The sequence below is a fragment of the Pseudophryne corroboree genome, chromosome 6, assembly GCF_028390025.1.
Source record: "Pseudophryne corroboree isolate aPseCor3 chromosome 6, aPseCor3.hap2, whole genome shotgun sequence".
NCBI lineage: Eukaryota > Metazoa > Chordata > Amphibia > Anura > Myobatrachidae > Pseudophryne > Pseudophryne corroboree.
In genome coordinates, this window is record NC_086449.1 from 26,561,346 (window position 1) to 26,588,743 (window position 27,398).

The 27,398-nt window shown below is 51.9% G+C and overlaps 1 protein-coding gene across 1 annotated transcript in view; it reads left to right on the forward strand.

The window, feature by feature from the left end:
* WRAP53 (WD repeat containing antisense to TP53) overlaps positions 1–26,802 on the forward strand; it is a 36,204-nt gene extending 9,402 nt beyond the window's left edge. The window contains exons 6-11 of the mRNA XM_063930815.1: positions 15,018–15,108; positions 15,258–15,390; positions 15,847–16,055; positions 16,540–16,643; positions 17,736–17,870; positions 26,362–26,802. Coding sequence (XP_063786885.1) covers positions 15,018–15,108; positions 15,258–15,390; positions 15,847–16,055; positions 16,540–16,643; positions 17,736–17,870; positions 26,362–26,575 — 886 coding nt within the window. The 3' untranslated portion in view covers positions 26,576–26,802. The remainder of the gene's footprint in view (positions 1–15,017; positions 15,109–15,257; positions 15,391–15,846; positions 16,056–16,539; positions 16,644–17,735; positions 17,871–26,361) is intronic.
* The last annotated feature ends 596 nt before the right edge of the window (positions 26,803–27,398 follow it).

Genomic DNA, 27,398 nt, shown 5'->3' on the forward strand with positions numbered 1-27,398 from the left:
TCTCTCGACTTCCCCATCTCTACCTCCTAAGGCTACCATCACTAAGCGTAACATTGAAGCTATTGACACTACATTCCTTTCCTCCCTGTTTGACTCACTTCTCTCTCCTATTCTCTCTCTCTCTCATGCCCTGAACAAGCCACTTCCACATACAATGCATCCCTTACTTCTGCTCTTGACTCAGTTGCTCCACCAACCACTATTCACCCTCGCAAATTACCACCTCAACCCTGGCACACCAAATGCACCAGATATCTGCAAAAATGCTCACGTACTGCTGAGCGACACTGGAGGAAATCACGCTCTAAGGCAGACTTCCTCCATTTCAAACTTATGCTCTCATCCTTCAGTGCTGCTCTTTCTCTTGCTAAACAGTCATACTTCAAGAACCTCATCTCCTCCCAGTCTTCCAACCCCCGGCGCCTCTTTGCCACTCTCAACTCACTCCTCTGCCCACCTCCACCTCGTCTCCCTTCCTCACTCTCTGCTCTTGACTTTGCCAATTACTTCACATCCAAAATTGACTCCATACGTCAGGACATCACATCACACCACACCATCAGTAACCAGCCTTCTCCCATCCCTTACCAACCCTCCCCATCCCTCACACCTACTCTGACATCTTTCTCCCATGCATCTGGAGAGGAAGTCATGGCCTTCATTCGTTCCTGTCCCCTCACCACCTCCCCACTTGACCCTATCCCCTCCCGCCGCCTCCGCTACCTCTCTTCTTCTGCTTGTTCCCATCTTTCCCACCTTCTCAATATCTCCCTCTCATCAGGCACTGTCCCCTCTGCCTTCAAGCATGCACTCATCTCTCCTATTCTTAAAAAACCTACACTTGATCCAAACACTCTCTCCAACTACCGACCCATCTCTCTCCTCCCTTTTGCCTCCAAACTCCTTGAGCGTATTGTCTACAACCGCCTTACTTCCTTTCTTTCCTCACACTCACTGCTTGACCCATTCCAGTCTGGCTTCCGTCCTCTCCACTCCACTGAAACTGCCCTTACAAAAGTATGCAATGACCTCCATGCTGCTAAATCTAAGGGACACTACTCTCTACTTATTCTACTTGATCTCTCTGCTGCTTTTGACACTGTGGACCATCCTCTCCTACTGCAAATCGTTCACTCCATTGGTCTGCGTGACACTGCCCTCTCTTGGCTGTCCTCCTACCTTTCTGACCGTTCATTCTCTGTCTCCTCTCATGATTCCACCTCCCCCTCACTTCCACTAACTGTAGGTGTACCCCAAGGTTCTGTCCTTGGTCCTCTCCTCTTCTCTCTCTATACATCCTCACTAGGTAAGCTCATTAGTTCTTTTGGTTTCCAATATGATCTCTATGCGGATGACACTCAAATCTATCTTTCCTCTCCAGACCTCTCCCCTGCTCTCCTCACTCGTATCTCCAACTGTCTCTCTGCTACCTCTTCCTGGATGTCCCAGCGCTTTCTTAAACTTAACATGTCTAAGACCGAGCTGATCATCTTCCCTCCCTCCCGCATAACCTCACCTCCTACAATCTCATTATCTATTGATGGCACTACTATGATCTCCTCTAGCCCCCAAGTGTGCTGTCTTGGAGTAATCCTTGACTCCTCCCTCTCCTTCAAACCACACATTCAGCACCACTCCCAAACCTGCCGTTTTCATCTAAAAAATATTCCCAGGATCAGACCCTTTCTGACCCAGGATGCTACGAAGACGCTTATCCACTCACTGGTCATCTCCAGACTGGACTACTGTAATCTGCTCCTGACTGACATTCCTGACAAATACCTCACTCCACTCCAATCTATCCTCAATGCTGCTGCCCGGCTCATCTTCCTCTCCTAAAAGCCCTTCACTGGCTTCCCTTCCCTTTCAGAATCCATTACAAGCTTCTCACACTCAATTACAAAGCCCTCACCCACTCCTCTCCCATCTACATCTCTGACCTTATCTCCCTTTACACGCCTACCCGTCCTCTTCGCTCTGCTAATGCACGCCGACTCCTGCCTACGGATTACTTCCTCCCACTCCTACCTCCAAGATTTTTCACGTGCTGCACCACTTCTCTGGAATTCCCTACCTCTCCCCCTCAGACTCTCCACCTCTCTACAAAACTTAAAACGGGCTCTCAAGACCCACTTCTTCACCACACCCAGCCAAATCTCATCCTAACCCTCTGTTCCACGCTCTCTATATACCCCATCTGTGTCACCCCTGTCTGTCTGCCCCTCCCCTTTAGAATGTAAGCTCTCACGAGCAGGGTCCTCTTCCCTCATGTGCTTATCCTTTCTTACTTTAATAATCTTCAATTCCAGCAGTCTTCTGCCACCTGATACTTATTCCAGTGTCATCTGCTGATGTAACTATGTTTATTTACCCTGTACTTGTCCTATATTGTCGTCAACTGTAAGTTGCTGTTTTCCTGTTTGATTATTTATGTACTCTGTAATTGGGCGCTGCGGAACCCTTGTGGCGCCATATAAATAAAGGATAATAATAATAATAATAATAAATAGTCACATAGCAATGTTGGCCCAGGGTCAGTGGGATGATGTGTGAGTGTAGAAAGAGAGAACACATGTAAGTTTTGTGTGAGCAGTGTGGTTGGCAGGTAATTGGGTAGGATTGGTTATGAGGGTTACGTGGGTGGTTCTGGGAAGTGATAGCTGCCTGGAAGGTTGATGCAATGAATCGACGTCTCTCTACGCAGAAATAACCGTCTGACATGTCCCGTTACTGTCCTGTCCTAATGGGTTGTGAGGAAGTGTATCCAGGAGATGTCTGAGCTGTGACTTGTACATTCCTCACTTAATAAGCGGATTCGCAGCAACTATTCTCATGTTCTCTCTGTCCTATGAAGGCAAATCAATCTTTATGGGTACAGCTTATATCCAATATCTTACAGTATATACTTTTATAATAGAGTGTATCTAGCATTTAGCTCTACTGCATGGTCTCTAGCTTGGGGCAGCCGCCAGGTGTACCCAGTGTTATTTCTGTGGCCTCCAGCCGTCTCTTCCTCCAGTGATGGTGCTCAGTACTGGTAGCAGATGTGGCAGTGGGGGTCACTGTGCTCTGACCTGTCCCCAAAGACTGAGATGCTGCAGTAACTGCTGGAAACACTCTTCTACGGTGCACCTGCTGCTGGCTACGCTCTGCTGCAGCGCACCTACTGCTGGCTACACTCTGCTGCAGCGCACCTACTGCTGGCTACACTCTGCTGCAGCGCACCTACTGCTGGCTACACTCTGCTGCAGCGCACCTACTGCTGGCTACACTCTGCTGCAGCACTCCTACTGCTGGCTACACTCTGCTGCAGCGCACCTGCTTCTGGCTACACTCTGCTGCAGCACTCCTACTGCTGGCGACACTATGCTGCAGCGCACCTAATGCTGGCGACACTCTGCTGCAGCGCACCTAATGCTGGCGACACTCTGCTGCAGCGCACCTAATGCTGGAGACACTCTCTGCTGCAGCGCACCTAATGCTGGAGACACTCTCTGCTGCAGCACACCTAATGCTGGAATCACTCTCTGCTGCAGCGCACCTAATGCTGGAATCACTCTCTGCTGCAGCGCACCTAATGCTGGAGACGCTGCTGCAGCGCACCTAATGCTGGCTACACTCTCTGCTGCAGCGCACCTAATGCTGGAGACACTCTCTGCTGCAGCACACCTAATGTTGGAATCACTCTCTGCTGCAGCGCACCTAATGCTGGAATCACTCTCTGCTGCAGCGCACCTAATGCTGGAATCACTCTCTGCTGCAGCGCACCTAATGCTGGAATCACTCTCTGCTGCAGCGCACCTAATGCTGGAATCACTCTCTGCTGCAGCGCACCTAATGCTGGAATCACTCTCTGCTGCAGCGCACCTAATGCTGGCGACACTCTGCTGCAGCGCACCTAATGCTGGAGACACTCTCTGCTGCAGCGCACCTAATGCTGGAGACACTCTCTGCTGCAGCACACCTAATGCTGGAATCACTCTCTGCTGCAGCGCACCTAATGCTGGAATCACTCTCTGCTGCAGCGCACCTAATGCTGGAGACGCTGCTGCAGCGCACCTAATGCTGGCTACACTCTCTGCTGCAGCGCACCTAATGCTGGCTACACTCTCTGCTGCAGCGCACCTAATGCTGGAATCACTCTCTGCTGCAGCGCACCTAATGCTGGAGACACTCTCTGCTGCAGCGCACCTAATGCTGGAATCACTCTCTGCTGCAGCGCACCTAATGCTGGAATCACTCTCTGCTGCAGCGCACCTAATGCTGGAATCACTCTCTGCTGCAGCGCACCTAATGCTGGAATCACTCTCTGCTGCAGCGCACCTAATGCTGGAATCACTCTCTGCTGCAGCGCACCTAATGCTGGAGACACTCTCTGCTGCAGCACACCTAATGCTGGAATCACTCTCTGCTGCAGCGCACCTAATGCTGGAGACACTCTCTGCTGCAGCACACCTAATGCTGGAATCACTCTCTGCTGCAGCGCACCTAATGCTGGAATCACTCTCTGCTGCAGCGCACCTAATGCTGGCTACACTCTCTGCTGCAGCGCACCTAATGCTGGCGACACTCTCTGCTGCAGCACACCTAATGCTGGAATCACTCTCTGCTGCAGCGCACCTAATGCTGGAATCACTGTCTGCTGCAGCGCACCTAATGCTGGAATCACTCTCTGCTGCAGCGCACCTAATGCTGGAATCACTCTCTGCTGCAGCGCACCTAATGCTGGAGACGCTGCTGCAGCGCACCTAATGCTGGAGACACTCTCTGCTGCAGCGCACCTAATGCTGGAATCACTCTCTGCTGCAGCGCACCTAATGCTGGAATCACTCTCTGCTGCAGCGCACCTAATGCTGGCTACACTCTCTGCTGCAGCGCACCTAATGCTGGCGACACTCTCTGCTGCAGCGCACCTAATGCTGGCTACACTCTCTCCTACAGCGCACCTAATGCTGGAGACACTCTCTGCTGCAGCGCACCTAATGCTGGAGACACTCTCTGCTGCAGCGCACCTAATGCTGGAATCACTCTCTGCTGCAGCGCACCTAATGCTGGAATCACTCTCTGCTGCAGCGCACCTAATGCTGGAATCACTCTCTGCTGCAGCGCACCTAATGCTAGCTACACTCTCTGCTACAGCGCACCTAATGCTGGAGACACTCTCTGCTGCAGCGCACCTAATGCTGGAGACGCTCTCTGCTGCAGCGCACCTAATGCTGGAGACACTGCTTCAGCGCACCTAATGCTGGAGACGCTGCTGCAGCGCACCTAATGCTGGAGACGCTCTCTGCTGCAGCGCACCTAATGCTGGAGACACTCTCTGCTGCAAGCGCACCTAATGCTGGAGACACTCTCTGCTGCAGCGCACCTAATGCTGGAGACACTCTCTGCTGCAAGCGCACCTAATGCTGGAGACACTCTCTGCTGCAGCGCACCTAATGCTGGAGACACTGCTGCAGCGCACCTAATGCTGGAGACGCTCTCTGCTGCAGCGCACCTAATGCTGGCGACACTCTCTGCTGCAGCGCACCTAATGCTGGAGACACTGCTGCAGCGCACCTAATGCTGGAGACACTCTCTGCTGCAGCGCACCTAATGCTGGAGACACTCTCTGCTGCAGCGCACCTAATGCTGGAATCACTCTCTGCTGCAGCGCACCTAATGCTGGAGACACTCTCTGCTGCAGCGCACCTAATGCTGGAGACACTGCTGCAGCGCACCTAATGCTGGAGACACTCTCTGCTGCAGCGCACCTAATGCTGGAGACACTCTCTGCTGCAGCGCACCTAATGCTGGAGACACTCTCTGCTGCAGCGCACCTAATGCTGGAGACACTCTCTGCTGCAGCGCACCTAATGCTGGAGACACTGCTGCAGCGCACCTAATGTTGGAATCACTCTCTGCTGCAGCGCACCTAATGCTGGAATCACTCTCTGCTGCAGCGCACCTAATGCTGGAATCACTCTCTGCTGCAGCGCACCTAATGCTGGCGACACTCTCTGCTGCAGCGCACCTAATGCTGGCTACACTCTCTGCTGCAGCGCACCTAATGCTGGCTACACTCTCTGCTGCAGCGCACCTAATGCTGGAGACACTCTCTACTGCAGCGCACCTAATGCTGGAATCACTCTCTGCTGCAGCGCACCTAATGCTGGAGACGCTCTCTGCTGCAGCGCACCTGCTGCTGGCGACACTATGCTGCAGCGCACCTAATGCTGGCGACACTCTGCTGCAGCGCACCTAATGCTGGCGACACTCTGCTGCAGCGCACCTAATGCTGGCGACACTCTGCTGCAGCGCACCTAATGCTGGCGACACTCTGCTGCAGCGCACCTAATGCTGGCGACACTCTGCTGCAGCGCACCTAATGCTGGAGACACTCTCTGCTGCAGCGCACCTAATGCTGGAGACACTGCTGCAGCGCACCTAATGCTGGAGACACTCTCTGCTGCAGCACACCTAATGCTGGAATCACTCTCTGCTGCAGCGCACCTAATGCTGGAATCACTCTCTGCTGCAGCGCACCTAATGCTGGAGACGCTGCTGCAGCGCACCTAATGCTGGCTACACTCTCTGCTGCAGCGCACCTAATGCTGGAGACACTCTCTGCTGCAGCACACCTAATGCTGGAATCACTCTCTGCTGCAGCGCACCTAATGCTGGAATCACTCTCTGCTGCAGCGCACCTAATGCTGGAGACGCTGCTGCAGCGCACCTAATGCTGGCTACACTCTCTGCTGCAGCGCACCTAATGCTGGAATCACTCTCTGCTGCAGCGCACCTAATGCTGGAGACACTCTCTGCTGCAGCGCACCTAATGCTGGAGACACTCTCTGCTGCAGCGCACCTAATGCTGGAATCACTCTCTGCTGCAGCGCACCTAATGCTGGAATCACTCTCTGCTGCAGCGCACCTAATGCTGGAATCACTCTCTGCTGCAGCGCACCTAATGCTGGAATCACTCTCTGCTGCAGCGCACCTAATGCTGGAATCACTCTCTGCTGCAGCGCACCTAATGCTGGAGACACTCTCTGCTGCAGCGCACCTAATGCTGGAGACGCTCTCTGCTGCAGCGCACCTAATGCTGGAGACACTGCTTCAGCGCACCTAATGCTGGAGACGCTGCTGCAGCGCACCTAATGCTGGAGACGCTCTCTGCTGCAGCGCACCTAATGCTGGAGACACTCTCTGCTGCAAGCGCACCTAATGCTGGAGACACTCTCTGCTGCAGCGCACCTAATGCTGGCTACACTCTCTGCTGCAGCGCACCTAATGCTGGAGACACTGCTGCAGCGCACCTAATGCTGGAGACGCTCTCTGCTGCAGCGCACCTAATGCTGGCGACACTCTCTGCTGCAGCGCACCTAATGCTGGAGACACTGCTGCAGCGCACCTAATGCTGGAGACACTCTCTGCTGCAGCGCACCTAATGCTGGAGACACTCTCTGCTGCAGCGCACCTAATGCTGGAATCACTCTCTGCTGCAGCGCACCTAATGCTGGAGACACTCTCTGCTGCAGCGCACCTAATGCTGGAGACACTGCTGCAGCGCACCTAATGCTGGAGACACTCTCTGCTGCAGCGCACCTAATGCTGGAGACACTGCTGCAGCGCACCTAATGCTGGAGACACTCTCTGCTGCAGCGCACCTAATGCTGGAGACACTCTCTGCTGCAGCGCACCTAATGCTGGAATCACTCTCTGCTGCAGCGCACCTAATGCTGGAGACACTCTCTGCTGCAGCGCACCTAATGCTGGAGACACTCTCTGCTGCAGCGCACCTAATGCTGGAGACACTGCTGCAGCGCACCTAATGTTGGAATCACTCTCTGCTGCAGCGCACCTAATGCTGGAATCACTCTCTGCTGCAGCGCACCTAATGCTGGAATCACTCTCTGCTGCAGCGCACCTAATGCTGGAGACACACTATGCTGCAGCGCACCTAATGCTGGCGACACTCTCTGCTGCAGCGCACCTAATGCTGGCGACACTCTCTGCTGCAGCGCACCTAATGCTGGCTACACTCTCTGCTGCAGCGCACCTAATGCTGGCTACACTCTCTGCTGCAGCGCACCTAATGCTGGAGACACTCTCTACTGCAGCGCACCTAATGCTGGAATCACTCTCTGCTGCAGCGCACCTAATGCTGGAGACGCTCTCTGCTGCAGCGCACCTAATGCTGGAGACGCTGCTGCAGCGCACCTAATGCTGGAGACGCTCTCTGCTGCAGCGCACCTAATGCTGGAGACACTCTCTGCTGCAAGCGCACCTAATGCTGGAGACACTCTCTGCTGCAGCGCACCTAATGCTGGCTACACTCTCTGCTGCAGCGCACCTAATGCTGGAGACACTGCTGCAGCGCACCTAATGCTGGAGACGCTCTCTGCTGCAGCGCACCTAATGCTGGCGACACTCTCTGCTGCAGCGCACCTAATGCTGGAGACACTCTCTGCTGCAGCGCACCTAATGCTGGAGACACTCTCTGCTGCAGCGCACCTAATGCTGGAGACACTCTCTGCTGCAGCGCACCTAATGCTGGAGACACTCTCTGCTGCAGCGCACCTAATGCTGGAGACACTGCTGCAGCGCACCTAATGCTGGAGACACTCTCTGCTGCAGCGCACCTAATGCTGGAGACACTGCTGCAGCGCACCTAATGCTGGAGACACTCTCTGCTGCAGCGCACCTAATGCTGGAGACACTCTCTGCTGCAGCGCACCTAATGCTGGAGACACTCTCTGCTGCAGCGCACCTAATGCTGGAGACACTCTCTGCTGCAGCGCACCTAATGCTGGAGACACTCTCTGCTGCAGCGCACCTAATGCTGGAGACACTCTCTGCTGCAGCGCACCTAATGCTGGAGACACTCTCTGCTGCAGCGCACCTAATGTTGGAATCACTCTCTGCTGCAGCGCACCTAATGCTGGAATCACTCTCTGCTGCAGCGCACCTAATGCTGGAATCACTCTCTGCTGCAGCGCACCTAATGCTGGAATCACTCTCTGCTGCAGCGCACCTAATGCTGGCTACACTCTCTGCTGCAGCGCACCTAATGCTGGAGACACTCTCTGCTGCAGCGCACCTAATGCTGGCTACACTCTCTGCTGCAGCGCACCTAATGCTGGAGACACTCTCTGCTGCAGCGCACCTAATGCTGGCTACACTCTCTGCTGCAGCGCACCTAATGCTGGCTACACTCTCTGCAGCGCACCTAATGCTGGAGACACTCTCTGCTGCAGCGCACCTAATGCTGGAATCACTCTCTGCTGCAGCGCACCTAATGCTGGAATCACTCTCTGCTGCAGCGCACCTAATGCTGGCTACACTCTCTGCTGCAGCGCACCTAATGCTGGCTACACTCTCTGCTGCAGCGCACCTAATGCTGGAATCACTCTCTGCTGCAGCGCACCTAATGCTGGAATCACTCTCTGCTGCAGCGCACCTAATGCTGGAATCACTCTCTGCTGCAGCGCACCTAATGCTGGCTACACTCTCTGCTGCAGCGCACCTAATGCTGGAGACACTCTCTGCTGCAGCGCACCTAATGCTGGAATCACTCTCTGCTGCAGCGCACCTAATGCTGGCTACACTCTCTGCTGCAGCGCACCTAATGCTGGAATCACTCTCTGCTGCAGCGCACCTAATGCTGGCTACACTCTCTGCTGCAGCGCACCTAATGCTGGCTACACTCTCTGCTGCAGCGCACCTAATGCTGGAGACACTCTCTGCTGCAGCGCACCTAATGCTGGAATCACTCTCTGCTGCAGCGCACCTAATGCTGGATTCACTCTCTGCTGCAGCGCACCTAATGCTGGCTACACTCTCTGCTGCAGCGCACCTAATGCTGGCTACACTCTCTGCTGCAGCGCACCTAATGCTGGAGACACTCTCTGCTGCAGCGCACCTAATGCTGGAGACACTCTCTGCTGCAGCGCACCTAATGCTGAAATCACTCTGCTGCAGCGCACCTAATGCTGTAGACACTCTCTGCTGCAGCGCACCTAATGCTGGAGACACTCTCTGCTGCAGCGCACCTAATGCTGGAGACACTCTCTGCTGCAGCGCACCTAATGCTGGCTACACTCTCTACTGCAGCGCACCTAATGCTGGAATCACTCTCTGCTGCAGCGCACCTAATGCTGGAATCACTCTCTGCTGCAGCGCACCTAATGCTGGAATCACTCTCTGCTGCAGCGCACCTAATGCTGGAATCACTCTCTGCTGCAGCGCACCTAATGCTGGAATCACTCTCTGCTGCAGCGCACCTAATGCTGGAGACGCTCTCTGCTGCAGCGCACCTAATGCTGGAATCGCTCTCTGCTGCAGCGCACCTAATGCTGGAATCACTCTCTGCTGCAGCGCACCTAATGCTGGCGACACTCTCTACTGCAGCGCACCTAATGCTGGAATCACTCTCTGCTGCAGCGCACCTAATGCTGGCGACACTCTCTGCTGCAGCGCACCTAATGCTGGAGACACTCTCTGCTGCAGCGCACCTAATGCTGGAATCACTCTCTGCTGCAGCGCACCTAATGCTGGCTACACTCTCTGCTGCAGCGCACCTAATGCTGGAATCACTCTCTGCTGCAGCGCACCTAATGCTGGCTACACTCTCTGCTGCAGCGCACCTAATGCTGGCTACACTCTCTGCTGCAGCGCACCTAATGCTGGAGACACTCTCTGCTGCAGCGCACCTAATGCTGGAATCACTCTCTGCTGCAGCGCACCTAATGCTGGATTCACTCTCTGCTGCAGCGCACCTAATGCTGGCTACACTCTCTGCTGCAGCGCACCTAATGCTGGCTACACTCTCTGCTGCAGCGCACCTAATGCTGGAGACACTCTCTGCTGCAGCGCACCTAATGCTGGAGACACTCTCTGCTGCAGCGCACCTAATGCTGAAATCACTCTGCTGCAGCGCACCTAATGCTGTAGACACTCTCTGCTGCAGCGCACCTAATGCTGGAGACACTCTCTGCTGCAGCGCACCTAATGCTGGAGACACTCTCTGCTGCAGCGCACCTAATGCTGGCTACACTCTCTACTGCAGCGCACCTAATGCTGGAATCACTCTCTGCTGCAGCGCACCTAATGCTGGAATCACTCTCTGCTGCAGCGCACCTAATGCTGGAATCACTCTCTGCTGCAGCGCACCTAATGCTGGAATCACTCTCTGCTGCAGCGCACCTAATGCTGGAATCACTCTCTGCTGCAGCGCACCTAATGCTGGAGACGCTCTCTGCTGCAGCGCACCTAATGCTGGAATCACTCTCTGCTGCAGCGCACCTAATGCTGGAATCACTCTCTGCTGCAGCGCACCTAATGCTGGCGACACTCTCTACTGCAGCGCACCTAATGCTGGAATCACTCTCTGCTGCAGCGCACCTAATGCTGGCGACACTCTCTGCTGCAGCGCACCTAATGCTGGAGACACTCTCTGCTGCAGCGCACCTAATGCTGGCTACACTCTCTACTGCAGCGCACCTAATGCTGGAATCACTCTCTGCTGCAGCGCACCTAATGCTGGAGACACTCTCTACTGCAGCGCACCTAATGCTGGAATCACTCTCTGCTGCAGCGCACCTAATGCTGGCTACACTCTCTGCTGCAGCGCACCTAATGCTGGCTACACTCTCTGCTGCAGCGCACCTAATGCTGGCTACACTCTCTGCTGCAGCGCATCTAATGCTGGCTACACTCTCTGCTGCAGCGCACCTAATGCTGGAATCACTCTCTGCTGCAGCGCACCTAATGCTGGCTACACTCTCTGCTGCGGCGCACCTAATGCTGGCTACACTCTCTGCTGCAGCGCACCTAATGCTGGAATCACTCTCTGCTGCAGCGCACCTAATGCTGGAATCACTCTCTGCTGCAGCGCACCTAATGCTGGAATCACTCTCTGCTGCAGCGCACCTAATGCTGGAATCACTCTCTGCTGCAGCGCACCTAATGCTGGAATCACTCTCTGCTGCAGCGCACCTAATGCTGGAATCACTCTCTGCTGCAGCGCACCTAATGCTGGCTACACTCTCTGCTGCAGCGCACCTAATGCTGGCTACACTATGCTGCAGCGCACCTAATGCTGGCTACACTCTCTGCTGCAGCGCACCTAATGCTGGAATCACTCTCTGCTGCAGCGCACCTAATGCTGGCTACACTCTCTGCTGCAGCGCACCTAATGCTGGCTACACTATGCTGCAGCGCACCTAATGCTGGCTACACTCTCTGCTGCAGCGCACCTAATGCTGGAATCACTCTCTGCTGCAGCGCACCTAATGCTGGAATCACTCTCTGCTGCAGCGCACCTAATGCTGGAATCACTCTCTGCTGCAGCGCACCTAATGCTGGAATCACTCTCTGCTGCAGCGCACCTAATGCTGGAATCACTCTCTGCTGCAGCGCACCTAATGCTGGCTACACTCTCTGCTGCAGCGCACCTAATGCTGGAATCACTCTCTGCTGCAGCGCACCTAATGCTGGCTACACTCTCTGCTGCAGCGCACCTAATGCTGGAATCACTCTCTGCTGCAGCGCACCTAATGCTGGAATCACTCTCTGCTGCAGCGCACCTAATGCTGGAATCACTCTCTGCTGCAGCGCACCTAATGCTGGAATCACTCTCTGCTGCAGCGCACCTAATGCTGGAATCACTCTCTGCTGCAGCGCACCTAATGCTGGCTACACTCTCTGCTGCAGCGCACCTAATGCTGGCTACACTATGCTGCAGCGCACCTAATGCTGGCTACACTCTCTGCTGCAGCGCACCTAATGCTGGAATCACTCTCTGCTGCAGCGCACCTAATGCTGGAATCACTCTCTGCTGCAGCGCACCTAATGCTGGAATCACTCTCTGCTGCAGCGCACCTAATGCTGGAATCACTCTCTGCTGCAGCGCACCTAATGCTGGAATCACTCTCTGCTGCAGCGCACCTAATGCTGGAATCACTCTCTGCTGCAGCGCACCTAATGCTGGCTACACTCTCTGCTGCAGCGCACCTAATGCTGGCTACACTCTCTGCTGCAGCGCACCTAATGCTGGAGACACTCTCTGCTGCAGCGCACCTAATGCTGGAATCACTCTCTGCTGCAGCGCACCTAATGCTGGCTACACTCTCTGCTGCAGCGCACCTAATGCTGGAATCACTCTCTGCTGCAGCGCACCTAATGCTGGCTACACTCTCTGCTGCAGCGCACCTAATGCTGCCTACACTCTCTGCTGCAGCGCACCTAATGCTGGAGACACTCTCTGCTGCAGCGCACCTAATGCTGGAATCACTCTCTGCTGCAGCGCACCTAATGCTGGAGACACTCTGCTGCAGCGCACCTAATGCTGGAGACACTCTCTGCTGCAGCGCACCTAATGCTGGAGACACTCTCTGCTGCAGCGCACCTAATGCTGGAATCACTCTCTGCTGCAGCGCACCTAATGCTGGAATCACTCTCTGCTGCAGCGCACCTAATGCTGGAATCACTCTCTGCTGCAGCGCACCTAATGCTGGAATCACTCTCTGCTGCAGCGCACCTAATGCTGGAATCACTCTCTGCTGCAGCGCACCTAATGCTGGAATCGCTCTCTGCTGCAGCGCACCTAATGCTGGAGACACTCTCTGCTGCAGCGCACCTAATGCTGGAATCACTCTCTGCTGCAGCGCACCTAATGCTGGCTACACTCTCTGCTGCAGCGCACCTAATGCTGGAATCACTCTCTGCTGCAGCGCACCTAATGCTGGCTACACTCTCTGCTGCAGCGCACCTAATGCTGGCTACACTCTCTGCTGCAGCGCACCTAATGCTGGAGACACTCTCTGCTGCAGCGCACCTAATGCTGGAATCACTCTCTGCTGCAGCGCACCTAATGCTGGAGACACTCTCTGCTGCAGCGCACCTAATGCTGGAGACACTCTCTGCTGCAGCGCACCTAATGCTGGAGACACTCTCTGCTGCAGCGCACCTAATGCTGGAATCACTCTCTGCTGCAGCGCACCTAATGCTGGAGACACTCTCTGCTGCAGCGCACCTAATGCTGGAGACACTCTCTGCTGCAGCGCACCTAATGCTGGAATCACTCTCTGCTGCAGCGCACCTAATGCTGGAGACACTCTCTGCTGCAGCGCACCTAATGCTGGAATCACTCTCTGCTGCAGCGCACCTAATGCTGGAATCACTCTCTGCTGCAGCGCACCTAATGCTGGAATCACTCTCTGCTGCAGCGCACCTAATGCTGGCTACACTCTCTGCTGCAGCGCACCTAATGCTGGAATCACTCTCTGCTGCAGCGCACCTAATGCTGGAGACACTCTCTGCTGCAGCGCACCTAATGCTGGAATCACTCTCTGCTGCAGCGCACCTAATGCTGGCTACACTCTCTGCTGCAGCGCACCTAATGCTGGAATCACTCTCTGCTGCAGCGCACCTAATGCTGGAATCACTCTCTGCTGCAGCGCACCTAATGCTGGAATCACTCTCTGCTGCAGCGCACCTAATGCTGGCTACACTCTCTGCTGCAGCGCACCTAATGCTGGCTACACTCTCTGCTGCAGCGCACCTAATGCTGGAATCACTCTCTGCTGCAGCGCACCTAATGCTGGAGACACTCTCTGCTGCAGCGCACCTAATGCTGGAATCACTCTCTGCTGCAGCGCACCTAATGCTGGAATCACTCTCTGCTGCAGCGCACCTAATGCTGGAATCACTCTCTGCTGCAGCGCACCTAATGCTGGAATCACTCTCTGCTGCAGCGCACCTAATGCTGGAATCACTCTCTGCTGCAGCGCACCTAATGCTGGAGACACTCTCTGCTGCAGCGCACCTAATGCTGGCTACACTCTATTACAGCGCACCTAATGCTGGCTACACTCTCTGCTGCAGCGCACCTAATGCTGGCTACACTCTCTGCTGCAGCGCACCTAATGCTGGAATCACTCTATCGGGCACCTAACAGTCAGTTTTACATAGTGTGAGGATTGTATAGGGAAAATACACCCAGCTGTATACTGACCATATAATGTTATTTTCAGCATCGCCAGCACCAGCCGGGATAACCCCATCCACGTGTGGGACGCCTTCAATGGCCAGCTAAAGGCTTCTTATCGGCCGTACAACCACCTGGTGAGCAAGGGGAGGGTGGTTCATTGTGTCACCCTGCAGGGGGAGGGGCAGGCTCATAGCTCCTTCCTGTCTGCGTCACCCTGCAGGGGGAGGGGCAGTCCCCTTCTGCGTGTACCAGTATAATGTTGGTGTGTCTCTGTGTTGCGCAGGATGAGGTCACCGCCGCGCACTCTCTCTGTTTCTCACCGGATGGGTCTCAGCTGTTCTCTGGCTTTGACAAGATGGTGAGAGTGTTCGATACGTCGAGACCTGGAAGGGACTGCGAGTGTCGCCCCACTTTCCGTAAGTAGTATTTGTGCCCAGTCGCACCCTTGTGCTTAATAAGGAAGACCCGATATTGGGCTCCATAAAGCGTCAGAAGCTCCTAATGCTTTATTGTTGGCCGTCTTCTGAGAAAGGGATTCTGTTCCTTCCACTAGGTCGTCTATAAAGTGCAACTCAACCCGGTTGTGACATATTGTGGAGCAGCTGTGCCGTCTTGTCATTGGATGTCAGAATTTCTGTCCACTTATAACGGTGTTCAGATTTTTTTTTTTTCTAGGACTCGCTGCCATATCTCTGTGAATGTCTGTCCCTAGTCACTATCATGTTTGCAGTATGCTACATCAGATGCTTGCTTACAACGTCACTTACCTGTGACCTGTGTGTGTAACAATGTTCTGTCGCCTACCAGATAGGCCGTAACCTGTACCGTGATTGCGTTAATATGTCTGCTTTTGGCTCCGTTGCTCCCTGCAGATAAGAAGCAGGGCCAGCCAGGCATTATATCCTGCATCACCTTCAGCCCGTCTCAGGATATTTATGCCTGTGGCTCCTACTCTAAGTGCCTGGGACTCTATTCCTACCACGAAGGGGTCAACCTGGCGGTCATGCACGGTCGCCAAGGGGGTGTCACCCACCTGCTGTTCTCCCCGGACGGGCACTGCATATTCTCCGGAGGCAGGAAGGTGAGTTATTCTGCCCGCGTCGCCTCCTGTGATTCCCTTCCTCCAGTCCTGTCTGCGCTCCGTCTCCATAATAACGGTTGCCATGGGTTGTTGGCTGCTTATTGTACCTTACTCCTTATAAGCCCTGTATTCATTGGTCCATAGTCATGGAGTGAGGCGAAAGCAAAATAGCCTAGCTGGTGGACTGTTTTGGCAGATTATAGAGCTGGGACTGTCAATCATCTCTGTGATACTAACGTCATAAGAGGAAGCGGTCCTTAGAACCCTGCATTGAGAAGTTTCACTGTGCGGACTTCACAAAACTCATTACAGAAAACGTTTACCCTGAGTATGAGGGTGGACATAGACTACCACGGGGTTAATCCTCTGCCCCTTAGATCTGTAATTGTGAAATGCGTCTGGATCCTGCGTTATCTGTGTATGATGTGTGGTAGATGGTTGCAGAGATGTAGGTGGACACCTGACCTCTTCTTTATCTTCGTAGGACCCTGAAATCCTGTGCTGGGACATCCGCCACCCGGGACAGATCTTGACCTCCATGAAGCGTAACGTTTCCACCAATCAGAGGATATACTTTGACCTGGAGATGTGAGTGATTTCCGCTGGTCTCCCAACCCTGTCTCACCATCTTTACTTGTGGTCTAATCCTCTATCTCCTCCACAACTCTGGCCTTCCCATCCCGTCTCTCTCCATCTTTACTTGTGATCTCCTCCATCTCCTCTCCAGCTCCATCCTCCCCACCCCGTCTCACCATCTTTACTTGTGATCTCCTCCATCTCCTCTCCAGCTCCATCCTCCCCACCCCGTCTCACCATCTTTACTTGTGATCTAATCCTCCATCTCCTCCCCAACTCTGGCCTTCCCATCCCGTCTCTCTCCATCTTTAATTGTGATCTAATCCTCCGTCTCCCAACTAGCTCCGGCCTCCCCACCCCGTCCCACCATCTTTACTTGTGATCTAATCCTCCATCTCCTTCCCAGCTCCATTCTCCCCACCCCGTCCCACCATCTTTACTTGTGATCTAATCCTCCATCTCCCACCCAGCTCCGGCGTTCACACTACGTCTCACCATCTTTACTTGTGATCTAATCCTCCATCCCTCTCTAGCTCCATCCTCCCCACCCCGTCTCACCATCTTTACTTGTGATCTAATCCTTCATCCCTCCCTAGCTCCATCCTCCCCACCCCGCCTCACCATCTTTACTTGTGATCTAATCCTCCATCCCTCCCTAGCTCCATCCCCCCCACCCCGTCTCACCATCTTTACTTGTGATCTAATCCTCCATCTCCTCCCCAGCTCCGGCCTCCCCACCCCGTCTCACCATCTTTACTTGTGATCTAATCCTTCATCCCTCCCTAGCTCCATCCTCCCCACCCCGCCTCACCATCTTTACTTGTGATCTAATCCTTCATCCCTCCCTAGCTCCATCCTCCCCACCCCGTCTCTCCATCTTTACTTGTGATCTAATCCTCCATCCCTCCCTAGCTCCATCCTCCCCACCCCGCCTCACCATCTTTACTTGTGATCTAATCCTCCATCTCCTCCCCAGCTCCGGCCTCCCCACCCCGTCTCACCATCTTTACTTGTGATCTAATCCTCCATCTCCTCCCCAGCTCCATACTCCCCACCCCGTCTCACCATCTTTACTTGTGATCTAATCCTCCATCTCCTCCCCAGCACCGGCCGTTATCTGCTCAGTGGGGATACAACGGGTCTGGTCACCGTCTGGGACATGCTGACCCCTCCGGTTGAGGGGATCTCCTCTCCTGCCCTACAGTTCCAGGCTCAGAGCGACTGTGTGAATGGGATTAGGTGAGTACTGTGTGAGGAAAGTCATTCCGGGTATTACCTAAGAAGCTCAATATTCATAACCATCAGCAAACTCACCTTTTACTCTGCCACTTACTATCCAGCATTCCTAATGCTTAGGTGTTACAGGCACAGTGCGAAACAATGCCTAATGTGTGGGAAATGAATGGCCCACTTGGCCTAGGAACAATGGCATTTATCGCGTTGCCCATTTCCCGAGGCAGAGTGGGTTATCCTTTCTCCATTACCCACTTTGCTTAGAAGCTTCAGGCGTTGTGTACAATATCTGGCTCTCGCACTTTGGGGAGGTATATCAAACCTTCCAGAGAGATCAAGGGGAGACGTTGTCCGTAGCAACTGAACTGTCATTGATCCAGCACAGTCTATAAAATGACAGGAGCTGATTTGATACATCTCCCCTTTGTCCGTTATCTATATACGATATAAAGTTGAAGAGTGCTAAAAATGATGTCATCACGTTGGCATGCGGTGACAGTTGCTCTGACTTCTGACCCCTCCCACAAGTGTCAGTGATGTCACTTCCTGAGAATTTCGCAATAACTCGCATCTACAGTCTCCAATAGGAGTCTCTGAATAGAAAGAGAGAGGGAAAAACCCTAGTGGGAGATTTAGTCCTGTATCAACATAAATGTCCCATGCAAAAAAAACTTTTTTCGGAAGCAGTATCTTCTACAGGTCACCGAACCTCTTGTAGAAGATGTATCAGTCCTTAATCATCAGTCCATATGATTCCTTCCAGTGATGGATGTACCTCAGAACAAACCAGATGGAAATGATATGGTGTAGTATGTCTATATGGAAATGGTAACACCCATGTGCAGACAAAGATGGTATATATTATTCTGCGTACCAAAACTCACACTCGTTAAGAAGGAGTGACTCCCATAAAGGTATCTTTAGCCACCAATCTCAAACAACATGAGTGAATCAGTCGCACAAACTCCTTTAACCAATGATCTCAAATATTGTGACGTACCGTACTCACATGATAGATAGTGAGTGCACTCCCATAAAGGTATCTTTGGTCACCGGTATCCAAGAGTATCTTCTACTGATCACCCGACCTCTTGCAAATGATATATCCTTATTCAGCAATCCTTATGGTTCCCTCAGATGAAAAATGAACCTCAGGACAAACCGGATATGAATAATATAGTGTAGTATATCTACTGAAGAGTGATAGCACCCATGTGAGAATGTGAAAGGGAAGAAATATTCTGCGTACCGAAACTCACACTAATTGGAAGTAAGTGACTCCTATAAAGGTTTCTTTAGCCACCGATCTCCAATACCAGGAGTGCTACTGATCATCATCGTACATTTGGGCACAGACGGTTCAGTTATTCCTGTCTGGTATTCACGGCCGAGATTGCCTCTCAGGTACACTGTTTTTTTCATCTGCCATCTGTCACCCCTTGTTTTTAGTCATTGTTTATAAATAAATTTTATGGATTTTAAGAGTGCCCTTTTGGGTTTTTTTGGGTCATAATTCCCCCATTTGGGAGAATCAATATACATCATATTGTCCTAGAAGAAAACCAAAGAAACCGCTATATGAGTACAACTGTCACGTGTCATGTGAGTACGGTACGTCCCGCACCTGTTGAATAATCTGGAGGGTTTTTTTTGGGATTCTACACACACGACTGAATACTGGTGGCTAAAGATACCTTTATGGGAGCGTATTCGCTGCACATTGTGTGAGTACGGTACGTCATTTTACTGGGATTTGTGCATGAAGGTGTCCACATGGTTAGCTCATTCACGGTATTGGAGATCGGTGGCTAAAGAAACCATTATAGGAGTCACTTACTTCCAATTAGTGTGAGTTTCGGTACGCAGAATATTTCTTCCCTTTCACATTCTCACATGGGTGCTATCACTCTTCAGTAGATATACTACACTATATTATTCATATCCGGTTTGTCCTGAGGTTCATTTTTCATCTGAGGGAACCATAAGGATTGCTGAATAAGGATATATCATTTGCAAGAGGTCGGGTGATCAGTAGAAGATACTCTTGGATACCGGTGACCAAAGGTACCTTTATGGGAGTGCACTCACTATCTATCATGTGAGTACGGTACGTCACAATATTTGAGATCATTGGTTAAAGGAGTTTGTGCGACTGATTCACTCATGTTGTTTGAGATTGGTGGCTAAAGATACCTTTATGGGAGTCACTCCTTCTTAACGAGTGAGTTTTGGTACGCAGAATAATATATACCATCTTTGTCTGCACATGGGTGTTACCATTTCCATATAGACATACTACACCATATCATTTCCATCTGGTTTGTTCTGAGGTACATCCATCACTGGAAGGAATCATATGGACTGACGATTAAGGACTGATGCATCTTCTACAAGAGGTTCGGTGACCTGTAGAAGATACTGCTTCCGAAAAAAGTTTTTTTTGCATGGGACATTTATGTTGATACAGGACTGAGCGCTCAGATACATTCTTTCTCTGACGTCCTAGTGGATGCTGGGAACTCCGTAAGGACCATGGGGAATAGCGGGCTCCGAAGGAGGCTGGGCACTCTAGAAAGATCTTAGACTACCTGGTGTGCACTGGCTCCTCTCACTATGACCCTCCTCCAAGCCTCAGTTAGATTTCGTGCCCGGCCGAGGTTGGATGCACACTAGGGGCTCTCCTGAGCTCTTAGAAAGTAATAGTCTTAGATTTTTTTATTTTCAGTGAGACCTGCTGGCAACAGGCTCACTGCAGTGAGGGACTAAGGGGAGAAGAAGCGAACTCGCCTGCTTGCAGCCGGATTGGGCTTCTTAGGCTACTGGACACCATTAGCTCCAGAGGGATCGACCGCAGGCCCAGTCCTTGGTGTTCGGTCCCGGAGCCGCGCCGCCGTGCCCCTTACAGAGCCAGAAGCAAGAAGATGGTCCGGAAAATCGGCGGCATGAAGACTCAGTCTTCACCAAGGTAGCGCACAGCACTGCAGCTGTGCGCCATTGCTCCTCTCACACACTTCACACTCCGGTCACTGAGGATGCAGGGCGCTGGGGGGGGGGGGGGGCGCCCTGAGGCAGCAATAAAAACACCTTGGCTGGCAAAAATACCTCAATATATAGCCCCAGGGGCTATATATGAGGTAAATACCCCTGCCAGATTCCATAAAAAAGCGGGAGAATAGGCCGCGGAAAAGGGGCGGAGCTATCTCCCTCAAGCACACTGGCGCCATTTTCCCTCACAGCTCCGATGGAGGGAAGCTCCCTAGCTCTCCCCTGCAGTTTACAACACAGAAAAGGGTTAAAAAAGAGAGGGGGGGCATTTAATTTAGGCGCAGTATACATATATAAAAAAAGCAGCTATAGGGGACATAACTCAGTTAGTCCCTGCATTATATAGCGCTCTGGTGTGTGCTGGCATACTCTCACTCTGTCCCCCCAAAGGGCTTTTGTGGGTCCTGTCCTCGTTTAGAGCATTCCCTGTGTGTCTGCGGTGTGTCGGTACGGCTGTGTCGACATGTTGAATGAGGAGGCTTATATGGTGACGGAACAGAGGCCGATATATGTGATGTCGCCCCCTGTGGGGCCGACACCAGAGTGGATGGATAGGTGGAAGGTAGTAACCGACAGTGTCAACTCCTTATATAAAAGGGTGGATGACGTAACAGCTGTGGGACAGCCGGCTTCTCAGCCCGCGCCTGCCCAGGCGTCTCAAAGGCCATCAGGGGCTCAAAAACGCCCGCTCTCTCAGATGGCAGACAAAGATGTCGACACGGAGTTTGACTCCAGTGTCGACAAGGTTGAGACATATACACAATCCACTAGGAACATCCGTGACTTGATCCCGGCAATAAAAAATGTGTTATGCATTTCTGACATTAACCCAAGCACCTCTAAAAATGGGTTTTAGGTTTGGGGAGAAAAAACAGGCAGTGTTTTGTTCCCCCATCAGATGAATAAATGAAGTGTGTGAAAAGCGTGGGTTCCCCCGTTAAGAAACTGGTAATTTATAAAAAGTTACTGATGGCGTACCCTTTCCCGCCAGGAGGATAAGTTACGCTGGGAGATATCCCCTAGGGTGGAAAAGGCGCTCACACGGTTGTCAAAAAAGGTGGCACTGCCGTTTTAGGAACGGCCACTTTGAAGGTACCTGTTGATAAAAAGCAGGAGGCTATCCTGAAGTCTGTATTTACACACTCAGGTACTAGACTGAAACCTGCAGATCGTGCTGCTGCAGCGTGGTCGGTGACCCTGTCAAGCATACTAGTTTGCTAATATGAGAACATATTAAAGACGTCGTCTTATATATGAGGGATGCACAGAGGGATATTTTGCCGGCTGGCATCCAAAATGAATGTAATGTCCATTCTGTCAGGAGGGTATTAGAGACCTGTCACTGGACAGGTGATGCTGACTTAAAAAGCGCATAGAGATTCTGCCTTATGAGGGTGAGGAATTATTTGGGGATGGTCTCTGGGACCTCGTATCCACAGCAACTGCTGGGAAGAAATATTTTTACCTCAGGTTTTCCTCACAGACAAAGGTACAGTCCTTTCGGCTTCAGAAAAGCAAGCGGGTCAAATGGCGCTTCCTTTCTGTACAGAGACAAGGGAAGAGGGAAAAAGCTGCACCAGTCAGCCTGTTCCCAGAATCAAAATTCTACCCCCGCTTCCTGTGAGTCCACAGCATGACGCGGGTGCTCCACAGGTGTAGCCAGGTACGGTGGGCGGCCGTCTCAAAAATTTCAGCAATTAGTGGGCTCGCTCACAGGTGGATCCCTGTTTCTTTCAAGTAGTATTTCAGGGGTACAAGCTGGAATTCGAGATGTCTCCCCCCAGCCGTTTCCTAAAATATGCCTTGCTGACAACTCCCTCAGGCAGGGAGGCTGTGCTAGAGGCAATTAATAAGCGGTATTCCCAGCAGGTAATACTCAAGGTGCCCCTACTTCAACAAGGACGGGGTTACTATTCCACACGGTTTGGGGTACCGAAACCGCATGGTTCGGTGTGACCCATTTTATATATTAAAATCCTTGAACACATACATAAAAAAATTAAAGTTCAAGATGGAATCGCTCAGGGCGGTTATTGCAAGCCTGGACGAGGGGGATTACATGGTATCCCGGGACATCAAGGATGCTTACCTGCATGCCCCCATTTACCATCCTCGCCAGGAGTACCTCAGATTTGTGGTACAGGATTACCATTACCAAATCCAGACACTGCCGTTTGGACTGTACATGGCACCGAGGGTGTTTTATCAAGGTAATGGCCGAAATGATGATACTCCTTCGAAAAAAGGGAGTTTTAATTATCCCGTACTTGGACAATCTCTTTATAAGGGCGAGGTCCAAGGAGCAGTTGGTAGTCGGGGTAGCACTATTTTGGAAAGTGCTACAACAGCACAGTTGGATTCTAAACAGTCCAAAGTCACAGCTGGTTCCTATGACACGTCTACTGTTCCTGGGGATGGTTCTGGACATAAACCAGAAATAGTGTTTCTCCCGGAGGAGAAAGCCAAGGAGTTGTCATCTCTAGTCAGAGACCTCCTGAAGCCAAAACAGGTAGCGGTGCATCATTGCACGCGAGTCCTGGGAAAAAGGGTAGCTTCCTACGAAGCAATCCCATTAGGCAGGTTCCATACAAGAACTTTTCAGAGGGACCTGTTGGACAAGTGGTCCGGATCGCATCTTCCGATGCATAGGCTGATACCCTGGTCCTCGGAGACAGGGTTATCTCTACTGTGGTGGCTGCAGAGTGCCCATCTTCAAGAGGGCCGCAGGTTCGGCATACAGGACTAGGTCCTAGTGACCATGGATACCAGCCTTTGAGGCTGGGGGGCAGTCACACAGGGAAGAAACTTCCAGGGACTTTGGTCAAGTCAGGTGATTTCCCTACACATAAATATTCTGGACCTGAGGGCCATTTACAATGCCCTGAGGCCTGTAAGGCCTCTGCTTCAAAACCAGCCGGTACTGATCCAATCAGACAACATCACGGCAGTCGCCCATGTAAACCAACAGGGCGGCACAAGAAGCAGGATGGCGATGGCAGAAGCCACAAGGATTATCCGATAGGCGGAAAATCATGTGTTAGCACTGTCAGCAGTGTTCATTCCCGGAGTGGACAACTGGGAAGCAGATCTTCTCAACAGACACGACCTCCACCCGGGAGAGTGGGGACTTCCTCCAGAAGTCTTCCAAATGATTGTACACCAGTGGGAAAGGCCACAGGTGGACATGATGGCGTCCCGCCTCAACAAAAAGCTATAAAAGATATTGCGCCAGGTCAAGGGACCCTCAGGCGATAGCTGTGGACGCTCTGGTAACACCGTGGGTGTACCAGTCGGTTTATGTGTTCTCCCCTCTGCCTCTCATACCAAAGGTACTGAGAATAATAAGAAGGCGAGGAGTAAGAACGATACTCGTGGTTCCGGACTGGCCAAGAAGAGCTTGGTACCCAGAACTTCAAGAATTTATATCAGAGGACCCATGGCCTCTGCCACTCAGACAGGACCTGCGGCAGCAGGGGCCCTGTCTGTTCCAAAACTTACCGCGGCTGCGTTTGACGGCATGGCGGTTGAACGCCGGATCCTGAAGGAAAAGGGCATTCCGGAGGAAGTCATTCCTACGCTTACTAAAGCCAGGAAAGAGATTACAGCAAATCATTATCACCGCATATGGTGGAAATATGTTGCATGGTGTGAGGCCGAAAGGGCCCCAACAGAGGAATTTCAACTAGGTCGTTTTCTGCATTTCCTGCAAGCAGGAGTGACTATGGGCCTTAAATTAGGTTCCATTAAGGTACAGATCTCGGCTCTGGCGATCTTCTTTCAAAAAGAACTAGCTTCAGTACCTGAAGTTCAGACATTTATAAAAGGAGTGCTGCATATTCATTCCCCGTTTGTGCCTCCTGTGGCACCTTGGGACCACTAAAGACCGTGGATCTGTAATATCTCACTTGGAAAGTGGTCATGTTATTGGCCTTGGTTTCGGCCAGGCGAGTATCAGAATTGGCGGCTTTATCATGTAAAAGCCCTTATCTGATTTTCCATATGGATAGGGCAGAATTGATGACTCGTCCCCAGTTTCTCCCTAAGGTGGTGTCAGCGTTTCACCTGAACCAGCATATTGTGGTGCCTGCGGCTATTAGGGACTTGGAGGACTCCAAGTTGTTAGACGTGGTCAGGGCCCTGAAAATATGTTTCCAGAACGGCTGGAGTCAGAAAATCTGACTCGCTGTTTATCCTATATGCACCCAACAAGCTGGGTGCTCCTGCTTCTACGCAGACTATTGCTCATTGGATTTGTAGTACAATTCAGCTTGCACATTCTGTGGCAGGCCTGCCACAGCCAAAATCTGTCAATGCCCATTCCACAAGGAAGGTGGGCTCATCTTGGGCGGCTGCCCGAGGGGTCTCGGCTTTACAACTTTGCCGAGCTGCTACTTGGTCAGGGGCAAACACGTTTGCAAAATTCTATAAATTTGATACCCTGGCTGAGGAGGACCTGGAGTTCTCTCATTCGGTGTTGCAGAGTCATCCGCACTCTCCCGCCCGTTTGGGAGCTTTGGTATAATCCCCATGGTCCTTACGGAGTTCCCAGCATCCACTAGGACGTCAGAGAAAATAAGAATTTACTCACCGGTAATTCTATTTCTCGTAGTCCGTAGTGGATGCTGGGCGCCCATCCCAAGTGCGGTTTATCTGCAATACGTGTACATAGTTATTGTTAACTAAATCGGGTTATTGTTGAGCCATCTGTTGAGAGGCTCAGTTGTTTCATAATGTTAACTGGGTTCAGATCACAAGTTGTACGGTGTGATTGGTGTGGCTGGTATGAGTCTTACCCGGGATTCAAAAATCCTTCCTTATTGTGTACGCTCGTCCGGGCACGGTGTCCTAACTGAGGCTTGGAGGAGGGTCATAGTGGGAGGAGCCAGTGCACACCAGGTAGTCTAAGATCTTTCTAGAGTGCCCAGCCTCCTTCGGAGCCCGCTATTCCCCATGGTCCTTACAGAGTTCCCAGCATCCACTACGGACTACGAGAAATAGAATTACCGGTGAGTAAATTCTTATTTTTCTTTGCAATATTGTCTCCATTTTAGGGTATTGGTGGTCCCTTTGTTTGTATTTAGCTGCATAAGTTTGTTTTGCGCCTTGGGACAGTTCATTTTCTGTATTCCTAGTGGGAGATTTATCAAGGCTTGGAGACAGATAAAGTACCAACCAATCGGCTCCTTAATGACGTTTTTCAAAGACAGCCAGTAACATAGCATAAGCTGATTGGTTGGTACTTTATCTCACTCCAATTTATCTCTCTCCAAGCTTTGACAAATATCCCCCTAGTATCTGCATATAATTTACATAGAGAAATAAATTAACATCTTCCATTGGCAATGATACAAAATGGCCTCTGATAGTGCAGTGTGCCAGAGCGCCACCTGCTGGTGGACTTTATTTTAGCACATACGAGAATCGCCAAGCCTGTCTCTGTTTCTGCCTACAGTCTGCACCCGTCTCTGCCCATCTTGGCCACGGCATCGGGGCAGCGCCAGTTCCCCAAGCACGAGGACAGCGGTGATGAGTCCCAGGAGGCAGAGACATCGAAACGTGGCACCGCCGGAACGAACTGCCTGCAGCTGTGGTGGTGCGGGGGGCGGCAGCGATGCCAAGTAGAGAGGAGCATGCTGGGAAATACACCAATTCCTGCCCTACCATAGACGCAAGCACATACGGGCAGCAGTGGCCGGCTTGGGGAGATACATACTGTATAGTGGCTACCCTCCTAATATACTGGCACAGGCGCTGCCGGGATGCCTCCTTAGGTTGATGTGTATAGAAATGTTTTTGCTTTGTACATATGTAGATAATGTATATATTTTATACCTGAGTTGTCTGTACACATTTTATGTATGACCTGTTCACAATAAAATGTACCAGTAACGGGTCTGCGTTCCACTTATGTTAATTCAGATAAAAACCACTGATTCTCAGCCTGTCCACCAGAGGGCAGTGTGACACTTATTTAGTAATGTTTATTTAGTGCATACATATGGAATCAGTACGAGATCCCAGGCGGTCGGAATACCGACACCGGGATTCCGGCCGGCACAATCCTAACGGGGAGGCCGAGTGCAACGCAGCCCCTTGCGGGCTGCGCTCGGCACATTAATTTATTCTCCCTCTATGGGTGTCGTGGACACCCTCAGAGGGAGAATATGTCGGTATTGTGCCTGTCAAGATCCCGGTGTCAGTATTCCGACCGACGGGATCCCATCTGGCGGGATCTTGACCGCATCCCATACATATTACGCAGTACTTTGCAGAGAGACTATTTCCGGGATGCGGTCAATTTACCTACAATCAAAATCCCAACATTTAAAATTCTGACACGGTCAAAATATGGACATTAAAAATGTTGACAGGTCAAAAAGCCGACATGATTTTTTTCATTGAAACCGACTTGTTCATACTTTACCATCCCAGTGGACCTGGAAGGGGAATATAATAGTGTGCCGAGCTCACAGTGTCCGTGTTGACCTA